Raw genomic sequence first — 19,332 nt, 5'->3', positions numbered from 1 at the left:
GGAGAGAGCACAAACTTCGGACAAATGATGGAAGGAAGGAAGAAAGGGAGGGAGCATGAACTTGGGACATAATGGAGGGAGGGGAGCATGATCTTGGGACACAGGATGGAAGAATGAAGGGAGTGAGGAAAAGAGATGCTGAGGTGGGGAGGGAAAAGAAAGGGAGAACTGTTGGACATGGGTGTCTGAGTGAGAGGGAAATAGGGATGGTGTACATGGAGAAATGAAGAAAGAGGAGAATTGTTGGGCATAGGAAGGGAGAAAGAAATATTGGACATGGTGGCGGGAGAGGCATAAGGTACAGATGCATGGGGAAAAGAGAGAAGAGAGGGAGAGGGAACAGTGGGACGAAAAGTAAATGTAAACCTTCTATCTTTTCTTTCTGTTTAAACTTTATTTTGAGAACTGTTTCTTTAATGTTTTGATAGACTGTGTACTGTACAGGATCTGAGTACATACAAATTCAACTTAAGAACGGTTTAAAAAACAGAACTCGTTCTTAACCCGGGGACTGCCTGTAGATAAGAATGTGCATGAGAGTTATAAACGAGGTAGAGAGTAACATTGGATGGCACTGTTGATAACTTCTACCTTTACGTAATAGCCAGCAGTTGTGGACAATCATTTAGTAGAGTAAAATATAGACAGCGCAGACAGTGTTAATGCAAGCGCCCCCCAAAGCCGATCCCTACTATCTTAGCAGAGTTGCCTAAGAAAGGACCAACTCAATGTAATGAAATATAATTTCAGTTTGGGTCATGTCTTTCTATGCTAGAACTCAATATAATCAATATACAGTGCAACATTATTATATCTATCAATAATACAGCAGTAAGGAGTCTTTTTACTAAGCTCCAGTAAAAAATGGCTTTAGCACGCCCTTACATAGGCTTTTATATTACCCACTAAGGCTATTTTTATCACAGCCGTAAAAATGGCTTCTTTCCATTTTTATTTTTATTTTTTTCAATTAATGGAGTCATGCACTAATATTGCCATTAGCACATAGCCATATTTTAAAATTACTGCATAAGCCCTCATCACCCTCCATTTTGTAGGCAGTAAAACCTCCTGGGTGAACCATGCATTAACCCCTATTTGGAATGCCCATTCTTTGCCCCTGCAGCACTTCCTCAGTGCGTGGTTAGCATAAATACATTTCATAGTTACCGCAGGACATCCGAGTGGGTCCTCTGGTGTTCCATTTTTTGTTACATTGGGTATGCATTAACATCTAACACAGTGTAAAGATATCAAGGATGGCAAAGGCAAACCACCCCATAAATAGTCATGAAACCATTACACAATTGGGGGCCTCCAAATATGGTTCACAAGTTGATACTTTTTACTTTTAAATCATTAATGAACCAATTTATTTATTTATCCCCCCTTTTACAATAGTGGTTTTTACAAAAGTGGTTTTTGGCGCCGACTGGTGCGCTGAATGCTCTGCACTACTCCCGACATCAGGAGCAGCGCAGAGCATTCAGCACGCCAGCCTGTGCTAGCAACCGCTTCTGCGGTTTTGTAAAAGAGGGGGTTATTTATTTTTAAAATGTCTTTCCGCCTACAACCTAGGCGGATTACAATAAAGCAAACACAGAACATTTCACATAATCTTCACAACAAAACAACCTGCAACAAGTAACCCTACTACATCATTCCCTCTTCTAAAATTTCAAATATAAACATATGTTAATTGTACTGAAGTGGAGAAGAGGCCTAGTGATGAGGGCCACAGCCTCAATGCTCTGAGGTTTCAAGTTCAAGCCCAATGCTGATTCTTGCCCCACTCCATTGCCCCAGGTACATTAGTCAGATTGTGAGCCCACCAGGACAGATAGGGAGAAATACTTGAGTACCTGAATGTAAACCACATTGGCTATAAGTGGTGTATAAATACTAAAAATCAATCAATCTCTCTCAGTAACATACATATTCACATTCACAGACCCTATACCATTTTGGTTGCTTTCCTCTGAATGATATTTTATATCCTTGGCAAATTACAGCACCAAAACAGGATACAGTACTCCAAGTGTGGTCTCACCAACAACTTGAACAAGGGTATTATCACCTTCCTGCAAGATGCTTACCATTTTGTTGGACTAACTCAATATAAGTGGCTAGCTTTAAAAGCTGTACTGCTTTCATCTGATCTCTCCAAAGCTAGTCACATGTATTGAGTTAGATCCTAGAATAAACTTGGAAACCCCCTCCCCCGGTAATATTTAAAATAAATTCTATTGTACAGTTGTATTTCCAATGCAGCTGTTTCTAAATAAGCTTCTAAGTTATGTTGTTCAACAAGCCATGTTCTTTCTAAGCTTCTCAGCACAGATATTTTATGCAACTTGTTTGCTTTTAAGCCTATAGGTGACCTCTGGGATTATCCTTCTAGCCTGTGACAAATCTAGCGCTCTCCCTAACTTTGACACAGTGGTGAAGAAGGTTGGTAGTCCCCGAGGCAGGAGAGCTGGTCAGGTTGGCCCTGCAGAATATGAAAAGCTGACTTCACTTGGACTATCCCAGGAGCTAAGAAACTACAGCTCCCAGAAGGCCAGTCTCAGCACAGGAAGCTGTCACTGAGACAGGCACATAAGAACATAAGAACTGCCATCTCCGGATCAAACCCATGGTCCATCGAGTCCGGCGATCCGCACACGCGGAGGCCCAGTCAGGTATACACCTGATGTAGTTTTAGTCACCCATATCCCTCTATGCCTCTCATAAGGAGATGTGCATCTAATTTGCCTTTGAATCCCAGCACAGTGGATTCCTTAATAACCTCCTTTGGGAGAGCATTCCAGGCGTCTACCACTCGCTGCGTAAAACAGAACTTCCTGACATTTGTCCTGGACTTGTCCCCCCTTAGCTTCAAACCATGTCCTCTTGTCCGTGTCGCGTTGGACAATGTAAATAATTTATTTTCCTGCTCTATTTTATCGATGCCTTTCAGCATTTTGAACGTCTCGATCATGTCCCCTCGCAGCCTCCTCTTCTCAAGGGAGAACAGTCCCAGTTTCTTAAGTCGTTCCTCATATTCCAAGTTCTCCATACCTCTTATTAACTTCGTTGCTCGTCTCTGCACCCTCTCCAACAGTTTTATATCCTTTTTTAGGTTGGGAGACCAATGTTGGACACAGTATTCCAAGTGTGGTCTGACCATTGCTCTATAAAGCGGCATTATGACTTTCTCCGATCTACTCGTGATTCCTTTCTTTATCATGCCTAACATTCTGTTTGCTTTCTTTGCCGCTGCCGCACATTGTGCCAACGGCTTCAGGGTCCTATCTATCAGTACACCCAGGTCCTTTTCTTGTTCGCTCTTACCCAGAGTTGCGCCTGACATTCTATACTCGTATTCCTTATTCTTACTACCTAAATGCATTACTTTGCATTTCTCCACGTTGAACTTCATCTGCCATTGCTCTGCCCATTTCTCTAACTGATACAAGTCGCTCTGGAGTTCCTCGCTATCCTCCTGCGATCTGATTGCCCGGCATAGCTTTGTGTCGTCTGCAAACTTAATGATCTCACTGGATATTCCGTCTTCCAGGTCATTGATATAAATATTAAATAGGATCGGCCCAAGCACTGAGCCCTGGGGCACACCACTAGTCACTTTCTCCCAGTCTGAGAACTTCCCATTTATGCCCACTCTCTGCTTTCTGCTTTCCAACCATTTGCCTATCCACCTTTGTATATCTCCCTCTATTCCATAGCTTTGTAGTTTCCTGAGAAGCCTTTCATGTGGAACTTTGTCGAATGCTTTCTGGAAGTCCAAATATATTATGTCCACCGGCATTCCACTATCAATTTGCTTGTTCACGGTCTCGAAAAATTGAAGTAAATTTGTTAAACATGATTTCCCTTTCCTGAACCCATGTTGACTGGGTTTCATCAAGTCGTGTGTATCTAGGTGCCGGACTATGCTATCCTTGATCAGTGCTTCAACCATCTTTCCAGGGACAGACGTAAGACTCATAGGTCTGTAGTTGCCCGGTTCCCCTCTCGATCCTTTTTTGAAAATTGGCGTGACATTCGCTATCTTCCAGTCCTCTGGTATCTGTCCAGTTCTGATTGTCAGATTGGCAAGTTTTTGCAATAGCTCTCCGATTTCAACCTTCAATTCCTTTAAAACTCTCGGGTGAATTCCATCCGGTCCAGGGGATTTGTCACTTTTAAGTTTGTCGATCTGGTAGTATATCTGGTCCAACTCCACTTCAACTGTGGTGAGGCTGTCTTCTATTACTCCACTAAACACTTTCACTACTTCTGGTATTTTAGCGGTATCCTCCTCCGTAAAGACGGACGCAAAGAAGGAATTTAGTTTGTCAGCAATTTGTTTATCTTCCTTGATGTACCCTTTTCTTCCCTGGTCGTCAAGGGGTCCCACCGCCTCTTTTGCGGGTTTTTTTCCCTTTCACGTATCTAAAGAAGGGTTTGAAGTTTTTGGCTTCTTGCGCTATTTTTTCCTCATAGTCCTTTTTGGCATCCCTCACCGCCTTGTGACATTTCTTTTGATCATCTTTATGTATTTTCCATGCTTCGGTTGTTTTCATGTGTTTCCATTTTTTGAAAGAGTCCTTCTTTTCTTTTATGGCTACCCTCACCTGTCTGGTAAGCCATGCCGGTTCTCCCTTACCTTTTGTTCTCCCCTCTTTGGAGATCCTTGGAATGTGGAGATTTTGTGCTTCTGTGACAGTATTTTTCAGTAGGGACCATGCCTGGTCTACCGTTTCAAGTTTGTCCACCTTTTTCTTGAGTCGTTGTTTCACCACTGTTTTACCATAGGCGGTTGCCTAAGAAGGCCTGAAGGATTCCCTTGTTAAAGGGTTCACGCTGGGGAACAGTTAAAGTCACGTGGACCACAGTTTGCTGCAGTGATCAGGAGCTTGTGGGTAGGTGTGACAAGCCCTAACACTTTTCCCCTCACCAAATCCAATTGAGCCTGTTTGCTGCTTTATTTATTTATTCCAGAATTTTCTGTATCTTGCAGTATCTTTCACTTCCTTGCCGGTATTTTGCTTCTTCCAATAGTGGAATATATTATGCCCATGAACATGCTGCATCACAGGATGGACTAGCAAAGCCATTCTTTGATTTTCTGGGGATGACCTCCCCTGTAATCGATATTTCATTGAACCCTATCAGATCTGTTAACTATTGGCCCATTTGCCTTCTATCTTTTGTATCCAAACTACCTGAATGCACCTCTCACATTTGTTGCCTTGACTTTCAACTCATACTAGGAATGAAGGAATAGCCTAAAGGTTAGGGTAGAGAGCAAGAAAGCCAGGGTTTAAATTCAACAATAAATCCTTGTGATCTTGGGCAAGTTTCTAAACCCTCCATTGTTTCAGGTACAAACTTACCCCTCCCCTTTTTTACTAAGCTATGATAAAGTTTTCTACCAATGCCCAGAGCGATAAAATGCTCCATCACTCATTGCTCTGATTCATACTGGGTAACGTGGTTGCAATTGTTTGTGGGATCAAATCCCAGTACTGCTCCTTGTGAGCCTGGACAAGTCACTTAATCCTCCATTGCCCCAGGTACAAAATAAGTACCTGCATAAGGTATTTATTTTGTACCTGCTTTGAATATGTGACCACAAAAAGGCAGTATAAAAGCCACATTCCCTTTCTCACTACTTTTTGTGTGCTACAATGTTCCCTATACAAGAAATGAACAAAAAAATCCAGTGAGTTGGAAGATATTGTTGTCTGATAGGCATCTATTAAATAAAATAGTCTGTTATATAGAATCCCAGTTCAAGTAGCCATAGAGAAGAGAATATTCTGGAAAATGAGTTACACCTGACAGTCTATTTTAACAACTGAAAAGACCAATTTACTGAAGACACCACAGGCACAGGAAAAGCCTACCCAAATGGTTCTCAAACCTGTCCTGGGAGAACCCCTAGCCAATCAGTTTTTCAGGATAACCACAATGAATACTCATGAGAGAGATCTGAGGTGCATGCAAATCTCTCTCATGAATATTCATTGCGGATACCCTGAAAAACTGACTGGCTGGGGGTTCCCTCGGGACAGATTTGGAAACCGATGGCTAAAGAGATTAGCTTTCCAGAGACATCAGTGAACTGCTTGTATGAGAATTGGGATTTATTAATATCACCACTCAAAAGAGTACAGATATAGAAAGTGAAGCAATGGGACTGAGCCATCTTGCTGACCTCCATAATCAGTGTCCATACTACTACAAGCTAATTAGCATAGGATTACCACATGAGCCCTTACTATCTACAAAATAGGTGTCAGTACATGCTCCTGAGTGGTTATATGTTTTGTCCAGGTCTCATTTCATATTCAATATTTCTAGGGACCTCCAGTGAGTAGGCCACTAAACAGTAGCTTCATTAACCTCTAAGTTGGTCCCCAAGGCAATGAAGGGTGCAGTAACTTGGCTAAATTTACAGGGGAAACCCCCCCCCAAAAAAAAAAAAAGCAGCAGGGACATCCAAGAGCAGGTGAACATCTAATCTGTCATGTAGGGTTCAACATGGGTTGTGTTTCAGCAAAAGGTCTGTGTCAGGAGTCAGCATTGGTAGAGCAACTTGGGTGAGATACTATGAAGAGCCTTTGGGAAGGTGACTGCCACACAAGCAGACAGAAACATCTCTTGTGTCACACTGAAAATGACAAATTTACAGGGAGCATCAGTGGGAGAAACAGAATTTGTACACAGGCTTCCCTAGTTAATAGCCTGTTGCTGCAACCATTAGCCTACTACTCCACTGTCTATCTTTTGAAAGAACAAAGCTGTATGTGCATGCTCTTTTCAGTGCATGCCTTATCAAGGGATCCAAGGGGAATCTGAAAGGGGTATGTATTTAATGAACAATGTATATGCACAGGCAGGTATACACATCCCAGAAAGCAGCAGCATAGCTATGGGTGGGCCTAGATGGGTCAGGGCTCAGGCCCACCAACAACACACTACTCTTTCCTCCTCTCAACTCCGTGGCCACTTGACATCTGCCCTCCTATCTCTAAACCTCGTCCCTCCCCGGTGTACCTTACAGGCATCCCTGGTACCAGCAGCGATTCATTTTTGCTGCTGGTGCTGGCCCCCCAGACTTCTCTCTGCCACATCCCACCAGCCAGGAACAGGAACTGACATCAGTGAGGCGGGACACAACCAGCCTCAACGCTGGCAGCAAAATGAATTACTGCTAGCGCTGGGGCACCTGGGAAATAGACAAGGAAAGAACGGAGTTTGGAAATAGGAGGGTAGATGCCAACAGGCTGTGGAGTTGAGAGGAGGAGAGATGCTGGGTGTGGGGTAGGTGTAAAAACCTGGGTTTTTTTCTCATATCACCAGGGGGTGAGGGTGGATGAGCCCATCCAAGTTAACATAACATAGATTCTTATATACTGCGATGACCTCACAGTTCTGTGCAGTTTACAGATCAAGAAATACTAAAAATATAGTAGATCATAATGAGTTAGTCATGATATTTACCAAAAAGATTCTAAAGTTGAATAGGAAGTGAAAAAAGATAAGTACTAATCTGTTTTTCCCACTGAGCCCCCCTATATGCCAACATTTTACCAAGGAATCGTTTATAGACACAACCCTTTATTGATGGAAAATCAAAGAGACGTTTCCTGTTTACAAATTTGAAACAATCAAAAAAATAACTGCAATAATCTGTTCAAAGCTTTAACATATACAGCCAAACTGAAAAATCACTCTAGCCTCTATTGTCAACCAATGCAATCTATGATAATACTGCAAGATGTGGTCAGTTCATTTCAATCCAAAAATTAGCCTTACCGCACTATTTTGAAAAATCTGCATTCTTTTTATATTTTGCTTTGAGTTCGAAAGATAAAGAATATTACAATAGTCCAATGAACTCAAGATAGGTGATTGTACTAATAGTCTAAATGAGATAAAATCTTAATTTTATAGGAGGAAATAAGATTTTTTAACAAGAGTAGTAATATGATAATCAAAGGATAATTCACGATCGAGGTAGACTCCCAAAATTTTTATAATCGGCAAGATAGAGTAGATGTTACCTTTTCAAGTTTCAAGTTTATTATTTCTCTTGATTAATCGCTTAATCAAATTCTAAGCGATGAACAATTTAAAATACATTCAATGAGAGACAAACAATACAAACTTTAAAAAATAACATCGGGTAAATGACTAATACATTGTTCTCATTACACAAGGTAAGATAGGGTTTTGAAATACAATTGATTAAAGAAGAGCAAAACAAAGGAAAAGTACAATAGGGAAACAAATAACGATAAAACATAAAATAATAAAATCAAATTTAACGAGTCCTCCTTGATTGTATCAGATGGAGATGCCAGAAAAATTTTGTCTTATCAGGACTGAGTTTTAGTCTAAAGTCATTCATCCTCCAAACTTCCACAGCTTCAAGTATTGATTGAATGAAAAATAAAGTATCATTTGTAAAAGCAGTTAAATGTCGGCCTGTTCAAAATACTGGGTCTGGCTATGCCACTGTCAGAAAGCATGCTCTCAATCTGTATACTTTGGAGGAAAAACGGGAGAGGGGAGATATGATACAGACGTTTAAATACCTACATAATGTAAATGCGCATGAATCGAATCTCTTTCATTTGGAAAGGAAACTGCAATGAGAGGGCATAGGATGAAGTTAAGAGGTGATAGGCTCCGGAGTAATCCAAAGAAATACTTTTTTTACAGAAGGGATGGTTTACAGAAGGCATGGAACAGTTTACCAGAAGAGGTGGTGGAGACAGAGACTGTGTCTGAATTCAAAAGGGCCTGGGATAGGCATGTGAGATCTCTTGGAGAGAGAAAGAGATAATGGTTACTGCGGATGGGCAGACTAGATGGGCCATTTGGCCTTTATCTGCCATCATGTTTCTATTCATTTGTGTCGGGGGCAATTTCTCCAAGTGGGTTAGTTTTGCGTATACCCTGACAGGGCACATGGAGTATGATCTGTCACTGGCGTACTAAGGGGGGTGCGGGATGGGCGGTCTGCCCTGGGCACGGTCTTTGTAAAGGGCACAGGCCTCCATCCTCCTCTCTGCCCCCTCCTTCCCTTCCTTCCTACCTCCTTAATTTTTCCTGCACAAGCAGCATTACAAAATTGCTGCTTGTATCAGTGTCACCTCTCTCTGACGTCACTTCCAGGCCCCGGGCCTGGAAAATTAAGAAGGTACGGGGGAAGGGAAGGGGTGTGGGTGAGGGCAGAAAAGCGGGCGCCACTTACCCTCGCTACGTCACTGATCTCCGTCTCTTAAATTTACTGCTAATGCTCGGCGCAATACTTGCTTTGTGTCTGAGCATCTTGTTTTCTATAATCAGCTTTAATAGTATTTGGGACAAGGACAGAAATCCTTGTGATTTAGCCAAAAATCAGCAACAAAAGTACACTGTTATAGTACCTTCACTTTTATAGGAAGGAACCTTCACATGGGCATTCAATAAAAGAAAGTTTATAACCATTCTATCCTATTTTGTTTAGGTAATTTAATTTAATGCTTTGCCTTTAATTTTGTGTTTTGAATTGATTTGTTTTATGTTACTGCTGAAATGGCATAGTAAGAGGGGTGGGGGCAAGGGGGCAGTCCACACTGGGCACCGGCACCCCTCCTCCCCTCGCACCACTCGTTCACCACCATGAGCAACAATTTCAATGTGTTCCTTGTGACTGCGGAAGCTCCCCCGCTGATGTCACTTCCAGCTTCCATGCATAGGAAGTGACATCAGAGGGAGAGCTACTGGGCTCACAAGGAGCACATTGAAGTTGTTGCTTGCAGCATGAACAACTAGAGGTACGGGGGACTGGGGAAGGAGCTTAGGGTGGGGGCGAGGCGCCTCTCACCCTTGCAACACCACTAACTGTTGTGACTTTATACTGATGCTTGTAAGATTTACTTTCTTGTCCAGATGGCTTTTAGTTTATGAGTAAAACAGCAAATACATAAAAATATAACATAAGAACATAAGCAGTGCCTCTGCTGGGTCAAACCAGAGGTCCATCATGCACAACAGTCCGCTCACACGGTGGCCCATCAGGTCCAGGACCTGTATAGTAATCCTCTATCTATACCCTTCTATCCCCCTTTCCTTCGGGAAATCATCTAATCCCCTCTTGAACCCCAATACTGTACGCTGTCCTATCACACCTTCTGGAAGCACATTCCAGGTGTCCACCACCCTTTGGGTGAAGAACTTCCTATCATTGGTTCTGAATCTGTCCCCTCTTAATTTTTCCAAATGCCTTCTTGTTCTTGTAGTTTTCGAAACACCCGACGAGAGCCCAGGCATTTCGCTATTATTTGCTTCGTCAGGGGTTATCAGCCTCAATTGCCCAAACCTAACATTTGACTGCCATCGTCGGATGAAAGCTAAGTATTGATGTTACATTACGATCTAAGTAGAATTTAATCGGCATTATTCCAAAACAGCCTGTGGTGAGTTTGATGTGAACTAGTGATGATATTCATACCCCAGTAAAAGCACCGGAAGGTTGAGGGTGTTTGGGTGTCTGAAGTTCACTATCTTACTCATAAGTGATATCAGATAATCTGGTTTCATTTCGCTTGTCTCAGTTTGCTATATGATACAATTTAGTTGAGCAAGTCGTATTCTGATATTACTGAATACAATAAGAATGACCCAACACAGGCCATGTTTTAGCAAAATAAAAATGCCTTCCCCAGGGGTCTTATAGGGTCCTTGGCTGTCTTAAATATAAAAACAAGAAATCCAAGTAGTTAAGAGGCAACAAACAAGCAGCACAGCTCACAAAACTACAATGGTTTCCACAATCTTTTTGTTGTTTTGCTGCTTCATCTCCTTTGTGGAGCCTTTTGGTGCTATTTGGATTTTGAGAAAGTCTGTTTGTCATTGCAAAATGAAAACCTACCAGGGGCACACCCAATGGCGTAGTGAGGGTGAGAGGCGCCCGGGGCAGTGGCGCCCCTTCCACGCTCTCGTCTCTGCCCCCCTCTCCTCCCTGTCGTATGCGTGCCCCCTTCCCTCTAATTGTTCACTGCCATGAGCAACAAGAACTTCAAATGTGCTCCTCGCGACCCTGTCGGCTCCCTCTCTGACATTGCTTCCTATGCGCAGCACCCGGAAGTGATGTCAGTGGGAGAGACGAGGAACACATTGAAGTTGTTGCTTGTGACTGCGAACAACTAGAGGTACGTGGGAAGGGGGGGTGCACGCTGGCGAGGGGAGGAGTGGGAAGAGGAGGGGTACCGGTGTTCCCACCAACATGGTGCCCAGGGCAGACCGCCCCCAATCCCCCCCCCTTACTACGCCACTGGGCACACCACCTGAGACTGTAAGGCCATGGAATCAATATAGAAAGGATAAAGAGTAAGGCGGCAAGTTATAGGCTACTGTGAAGATGAGTTATATTACTATTAATCCCCGTTATTAGTAACTAGGTTTCCATTGCATAAAATGCCACAAGTAGTAAAATAACAGGTCTTAACAGTAGCCCACACTGATAACTACAACCCCGAATGTTAAGGTGGTAGAGCAAAGTGCCAACTTACTAATGTAAAACTTTCAGTTCTGGTTTTTGCTCTTTGGAGTTTCATTATGGACTTCTGAAGGCTGGTCTGGTAATTTGCAAGACCGCCACAACTTTTCAGCAAGCTCTCAGGAAACCCGGTCATTTCCAACAGATGCGCCAAACACAACTGGTACATTGCGCCCTCGATGTTGCCACCTAGGGGCACGCATCGTAACTGCAGAGCATCACATCCTCTCTAAAATGCATTATTAGAGAACAGCATCATATCGCTAATATTTGTACTGCAGTAATGAGTTATCAGGTTAAGCACAGAGTACGCGTACAAGCAGTTTCCCGAAACTGCACGCATCACCCAAGCAACACCATCTCAAGAACGATAAACTAGCAAAACATTCCATGGCCAGCCTAGATGCTAAGAACAGAAGAATGGAAAGACATAATTCTGCTCCCTCGTTCGTGCACCGCATAATACTTGAGGTAGTGATGCTTCTCGAATGTAAACAGCTGGAAGGACCACCATTGATCCCGAAAATCGATTCCTTACCTTTCCTCTTCCTCCTCATTCACCAGCAGCCTTTTGAAACGCCTCTCCGCCTTACTTTTCCTTTCTGAAGCCACCTTGCTCGTTCAGAGCTTGCCAAGGGCTTCTAGGCGAGCGCGGCGTCTCTCATTCATTACCTGAGCACATGCGAAAAGCCCAGTCGCAGAGCCCGAGGAAGAAAAGCTTTGCTGCACGCGTACAACGGAAAAAGTACTCCAGAGTCGGTGTCGCAGACGGCCGCAGTTCTTCTAGTAAATCCTCTTCTGACCCTTTTCTGATCTCATCGCAGGCCGAATCCTGTCAGCCCCGGCGGGAAGTTTGGCTTTCTGGCCGCGAGCGTCGAGGGCTGCCGCCGCGGCTGCTCTCCCGGATCCCGCCTCCCCAGCCAGCTGCCCACTTCCCACATCAAGGCGTGTGGGCTGCCGCTGTCTCCCCCCCCACACACCTTCCCCCTCCCCCCCTCTTTCTCCCCTTTGGTGTGTGTGTGTGTGGTGGGTTTTTTTGTGTCTCTCTCTCTTTCCCCGCTTCCCTTTCAGACGGCTCGCTTGATTGACAGGGAGCCTTTCAAAGCCCGCCTACACATGCGGCTTCTGCTTGCAGCTTTTCTTTTTTCCCCTCAATAGAGGCGAGAAAAGGAAAGAGAGGGAGAAGGGGAAAATCATGAATGAAACATTCAAAGCAGCGGGGTCCGAGCTAGGCGGGAAGTGGCAGTCCCCCTAGCACAGAGGGTAGGGAGAAAGGTCAAGAGCCAAAGCAAGAAGGGGTCCAGGGCCAAGAGCAGTAAATACTACCCCAATCCTCAATTTATGCTCTAACAGATGTTCAGTAGATGATGTTATATAAAATAGATGTACAACTTCTAGTTTCATTAAACAATAACAAAGAACAAGAAACAGTTAACATATTGCATAATTAACACCACTTATACATAGCTAAACAAAACATGAGCATCAATTAAAAATGTAACATTGTTTATCAATTAATAGCAGCCAGCCAAATCCAGCCATTAAAATCACCATTCAGACTATTTCCATCTCTTTTTTTTTTTCCTTCAAAGGCCTGGTCAATCGTGCCTAAGTTATTCACTCTGCATAAAACTCTTAAGGAATCTCTGTATTTCTGCACAGAGGTGGGATTTCATTCCTAATGAATCAGCACATGAAATGTTTGAGTTGGTTGGATTCAGTATTAACCAGCAGAAGCACAGAAAAAAAAAAAGTTTTTCCTTTTATATGTTTGTGGCATTTTACCATATAATTGTTCTTACCTTAATATCAGAAGGCCTTGCATTTTGCTTAAGACCTGTAGCAGCAATGAACAATTTTCTCATGATGACACCCCAAGGATGAATACTCTCTTAACTTGAATCGTGATTTCTTTTCCATTTTCAGAAGTCTTAACACAACAAGCAAAATACCATAAGTTCTTAATCATACAAACAACAGTACAAAATGCAAAAGCCAAAGAAGAGAACAAGATAAACATTTCCTTAAAAAAGCACTACTGGCAGTTGTTATTATCAGAAGGCAGGGTGCAGACTTAAAATGCACCTAAGCTTCAATATATTTATACTTTTTATAGAATCCCTAGGTCCCCTTAACACTTCTTCCCCCTGAAAAGAATCTCCCAAAGTCCCAAACTAAATAATTCACTCTTCCAAAACAAAACACACAGTCATAAGAACAACCATACTGGATCAGCCCAATGGTCCATCAAGCCCAATAGCCTGTTCCCACGGTGGCCAATCCAGAGGTCGCTAGTACCTGGCCAAAACCCAAGGAGTAGAAACATTCCATGCTACCGATCCAGGGCAAGCAGTGGCTTCCCCCCTTGTCTTTCTCAATAACAAACTATGAACTTTTATTGTCCAAACCTTTGTAGAGATGCCATTCTGAAACAGGATAATGCTCAGCACACTGACATTACAAACCCTGTGAAAGAATGCTGAATCATTCCCTCTCTCCCCCTTAATTGTCACAAATTAACCCTTATCTTATTTAAGTAGTCCTTATTTGGAATAGGACATCAGCTGACAGGCATTGTCTACATGTTAATCAGGCATTGCCTACGTGCAGAGTTGAGGGTAACACGATGTAAAAGCATGTACCTTTGTATCCACCAATCATTAGAGATGTACACAAGGAAGTTACTATGATGTCATGAGCATCGATGTATAATATAAGGGTCTCGGAGCTTGCCACGGCAACGCCTCCACCCGACTCGTATCCTGTGTGCTGTGTTCCATCCCTACAAACCTTTCTTAAAACCAGCTACCAGCTATCCTCTCTTACCACAACCTCTGACAATGCGTTCCAGAGCTTAACTATTCTCCGAGTCAAAAAAAATTCCTCCTGTTGGATTTAAAAGTATTTCTCTGTAACAGCCATGCTCTGTCTACTGTACAAACGGTCTGCAAATCTTCTGCAACTTGGGGCCTGTTTTACAAAGCCACGTGGTAACGGCCCGGAAACCCATAGAGATTTAAAAGGCTTCGGGGCTGTTGCTGTGCGGCTTTGTAAAACAAGTCCTTGATCACAGAGCCTCTGTGCGTGACCAACAGTCTTTCCGTTTTGCCAGCGAAATGCAGCTTGGCAAGCCACTTCACCATGGGAGGCAATAGTTGAGATTTCCAGCAGGCAGCCAAAATCAGTCTGGCTTCATAGCAAGAAAACAAAGTTGGGTTAAATTATATCTAAGAACATAAGAATTGCCACTGCTGGGTCAGACCAGTGGTCCATCCTGCCCAACAGTCCGCTCAAACGGCGGCCCTTAGGTCAAGACCAGTGCTCTAAATGAGTCCAGCCTCACCTGCATACATTCCAGTTTAGCAGGAACTTGTTCAACTTTGTCTTGAATCCCGGGAGGGTGTTTCCCCCTTTAACAGACTCCGGAAGAGCATTCCAGTTTTCTACCACTCTCTGGGTGAAGAAGAATTTCCTTACGTTTGTACAGAATTTATTCCCTTTCAACTTTAGAGAGTGCCCTCTCGTGCTCCCTACCTTGGAGAGGGTGAACAGTCTGTCTTTCTCTACTAAGTCTTTTCCCTTCAGTATTTTGAATGTTTTGATCATGTCCCCTCTCAGTCTCCTCTTTTCAAGGGAGAAGAGGCCCAGCTTCTCCAATCTCTCACTGTATGGCAACTCCTCCATCCTCTTAACCATTTTAGTCACTCTTCTCTGGACCCTTTCGAGTAGTACCGTGTCCTTCTTCATATACGGCGACCAGTGCTGGACGCAGTACTCCAGGTGAGGCCACTTTGTGATGAAATTTATTTATTAAAAAATTTATATTCTGCATACAACTATGCAGTTTCCATATCACATATATAAAATAAGTACACAACTGGGTTTCACGTCTTCACTTTTCTCCAAAAAGAATTCTAATAGGCACCTGTCATAATTTAGAGCAAGAGGAGAAATCCGAGATGGACAACATGGATACAGTTTAAAGCAGATTCTTAGGGCACCACACCCATACTTCATTTCATTTCATTTCAGTTTGATATTTATACTAAGAACATAAGAATAGCCATACCAGGTCTGACCAAAGGTCCATCTAGCCTAGTATCCTGTTTCCACAGTGGCCAATCCAGGTCACAAGTATCTGGCAAAAACTCCAATAGTAGCAACATTCTGGAACCTCAAAGAATATCAAGATTCCAAGCAGAATCTCAAGGAGTAGCAACATTCCATGCTATTGATCCCAGGGCAAGCAGTGGCTTCCTCCAGGTCTGTCATATACATTAGCTTCTGTTACTACGAGGGGCTGCTGTAAAGTTCTAAGCCCAACCAAGAAGAGAATAATGTGAAGCCATGAAACTTACAAGTTATTCCACGCTTCTGTTGACGCTTTTCGTTTTAATGAGGCAAATGCATCTAGTAAATGGGCACAAGTACTGTATAGGGAAACTATTGTGACATCACCGATGAGGCTGGCTCTTAGGCATTGGTGGAATGAAGCATTATGACATTACCATACGAGGGACAACTGAAAAGTTCTCAGCCCAACCAAGAATGATGTGGAGCCATGAAACTTACAAGTTATTCCACACTTTTCTTGACACTTTTCATTTCATTTCATTTATCATTGAAACAAAATACATCAAGCAAAGTATGGAATAACTTGTAAGTTTCATGGCTCCACATCATTCTCTTCTTGGTTGGGCTGAGAACTTTTCAGCAACCTCTCATAAATCTTCTGGCAATAAGTTCCAGAGCTTGACTATTCTTTGAGTGAAAAAATACTAGTATTACCTCCAATTGGTTTTAAAAATATTTCCCTTTACTTCATTAAGTGTCCCCTTGTCTTTGCAGTTTTTGAAGGAGTAGAAAATCGATTCGTTTTTACCCATTCTACAACATCCAGGATACCAGGAAGGATTTAATTCCAGACATACCTTAACAGGTGTAAAAAAATAAGACATACTGAAAGTAATGTAATAAGAAAATAACAAATATTGGTGCCTGGAGTATGAGAGCTGGGAAGGCTAAACCTTCCAAAAATACAAGGCTAGCAGACAGGAGCAGGGATCTGGAACATGCAGCCCTGATAATAACATTTGAAGCTCAGAACATGGCGTGCACTAGGACCCTGAGAAAGCTGGAAGCCAGAGGAAGCTTTGCTTACTATAGCTCTTTTTTAAGTTCAAATCATTTTGTTGAGTTTTTAGAATAATAATAATGATATAGAAATATAACAAAAACACATCCAAGACAACTATAACATAACAAAAACATCATGTCCACATTGTCCTAACAGTAGCAAGCACAGCATCAATGTCAAAATAATACAGTATTGAACATAATAATATAATGGAATGAAATAAAAGCAATAAAGATCAGCATTAAGATCACTGGTTACAAAATAAGCGAAAAGGATCCCAAACTATTTTATATTTACTTTTACAATTTGATTTCTCAACTAAACATGTTTCATAACATAAGGAATTCCACCAATTATAATCATTTTTTTTCCATTCCATAGTAATAGTTTGTAAAACTAATGACATCTTTATAGTAAACAAACTTCCTGCAGTCTTCAGCAAATATATTTTCTTTTAAACAAGCGGAACAGAATATATCTATATTGGCCACCCTATACAGCCACAGACATCACTCCACAACACACACCCCCCCCCCTCCTTTGTTCTGAGTCTGATTAAATTAAATCCTTCTATAGGCCTGGCACACAAGATTTAGCAGTGACTTCTGATTTCCAGTCACTTGCTGCCAAGCCCATATGGGAAGCAATTAAGACAAGAAACAGATTTTTCAGAACTACTTTGTGCTATGATATGGGCTGCCTTTGTTCATGTCAGCCTCTCTCTGACCCTGGTCAATTTATTTAAGCTGATCTAGCATGTTCCTCTGACTACTTTATTTCATTTAATAATATTCATAGACTGCTCCACACACAGCTCAACAAGAACCAGCCTCTGCTGAACTACAGTGCCACAATTTTTCATTTGGTCCATTTTTTTGTATCCCCCCTCCTAACTAAGTCTAGCCATTGCTATAATAGTCTTTGGCCACTACAAGACAGTGCTGAATGATGGCAGAGATTTCTTCCAGGAGTCCTAAGTTCTGCCTCCAGAATATCCCCAGCCAGCCCAGGTTGGAATGCAGTCCAGGTCTTTCACATAGCGCCTCTGAACAACCATGCTGGCCCATGACCTTGAACCACCGAAGATTATGCGTCTCCCTGGAGTTCATTTGCCTAGTTGCCTAGAAACAATGAGGCATGCTAAAAATCATCCTTGGAAATGGACCAAGTTGGCTTGCACCTTTTCTTTTTCCCTGGAAAGTTGATTTTTCAGCTGATGTTTCCTTTTGCAAATTGTGTGTCACATTAATAAAAGACCGACAGCAACATCAAATTGCAAATGAGCACTGAATAAAAGCAGCCTATATATCTGGGAAGGTTTCATTCACCACAAGACTCTCAATTCGTTACAATCCCTGTTTTTATACCTTCCATTTGGGACTTATCAATACAAAATGGAGGAGAGGGACTACAGATCCCAGAATACTTGATCATGAAAAGTAAAAAATATCACTGGATTTTCCTTACATTTTCATCTTTAGTCTGGCTCTCCCACTCACAAATCACATGCACTCTGTGACTGATACACATAACTCAACAACACTTTCAATTTTAATCTCATGATTATAAAATCATGTACATATATGTCACTTCAGGACCCTTTTACCGCACTTAACATGTGAATTAGTGCACATTAAGGACTAATTCAATAAATGATAGCTACTTTTGTATACCAGAAAAATCGGCACTCGGCTCTGTTCTTTAAAGGGCACTCTGGATTGAGCACTCTTTATAGTGATGATTTCCGCACCCACACTGGACGCCAGCACTGTTAACTTGGAGAATTTAGACAGAGCCAAGCAGAGTTTGCTGAATGTTAAGAGACAGTAGTGCAGGCACAGGCCACTAGAGGGCATTCTTACATCTAAGACAGTGTTTCTCAACTCAGTCCTGGAGTACCCCCTTGCCAGTCAGGTTTGCAGGATATCCACCATGAATATGCATAAACTTGATTTGCATACACTGCCTCCATTCTATGCAAAATTCTTTCATATTCATGGTGGATATCCTGATAACCTGACTGGCAAGGGGATACTCCAGGACTGAGTTGAGAAACACTGATAAGACAAGGGTTCTCAACCCAGTCCTTAGAACACACCTGGCCACTCAGGTTTTCAGGATATCTGCAATGCATATGCATGAGATACATTTGTGTGCCCTACCTGCACTGAATGCAAATTTATCTCCTGCATATGCATTATGGGTTTCCTAAAAGCCTGAGTAGCTAGGTATGTCTGGAGGTCTGCATTAAGAACCACAGATCTAATGGCTAATTTTGTGTTTACTTTCTTCCTCACCTGTCAATTGAACAGGACCCCCTACCTAACATCTTTAATAAATATTGTTTCTGTTCACCCTAACCCGCTATGTGGCTCTGTTTCTTTGAGCTCCAGGCCTGCTCTTATTCACGTTACCACACAGGTCCTTTCACTAAAGTACATTAAACATTTAACACATAGTTAACACCCGGAAACAGGCTACTGCGTGACCAAGTTAACAGGATTTGTGGTACTTTGACTGTTAATTGTGGGCTAGATGCACTAAAGTCTCCCAACCATTGCTAAACCGGTTTGACTGGTTTAGCGACCGATCAAATTTGCCAACCCCGTTCACCACATGGTTTTCCATGTGGTTGTACAATCTCCGATTCTAGCAT

At 42.4% G+C, this 19,332-nt stretch overlaps 1 protein-coding gene across 2 annotated transcripts in view; it reads right to left on the bottom strand.

The window, feature by feature from the left end:
- The window catches only part of PTPN5 (protein tyrosine phosphatase non-receptor type 5), a 268,730-nt gene extending 256,264 nt beyond the window's left edge, over positions 1 to 12,466 (bottom strand). The window contains exon 1 of one of the 2 annotated variants that reach the window (XM_033928824.1): positions 12,078 to 12,466. In XM_033928824.1, the coding sequence (XP_033784715.1) occupies positions 12,078 to 12,096 (19 nt within the window). In that variant the 5' untranslated portion in view covers positions 12,097 to 12,466. The remainder of the gene's footprint in view (positions 1 to 12,077) is intronic. The other variant, XM_033928825.1, reaches the window with a different exon arrangement.
- Positions 12,467 to 19,332: the final 6,866 nt, after the last annotated feature.

Source organism: Geotrypetes seraphini, chromosome 19, assembly GCF_902459505.1.
Source record: "Geotrypetes seraphini chromosome 19, aGeoSer1.1, whole genome shotgun sequence".
Taxonomy (NCBI): Eukaryota; Metazoa; Chordata; class Amphibia; order Gymnophiona; family Dermophiidae; genus Geotrypetes; species Geotrypetes seraphini.
This window is presented reverse-complemented; position numbering and strand designations above follow the sequence as displayed.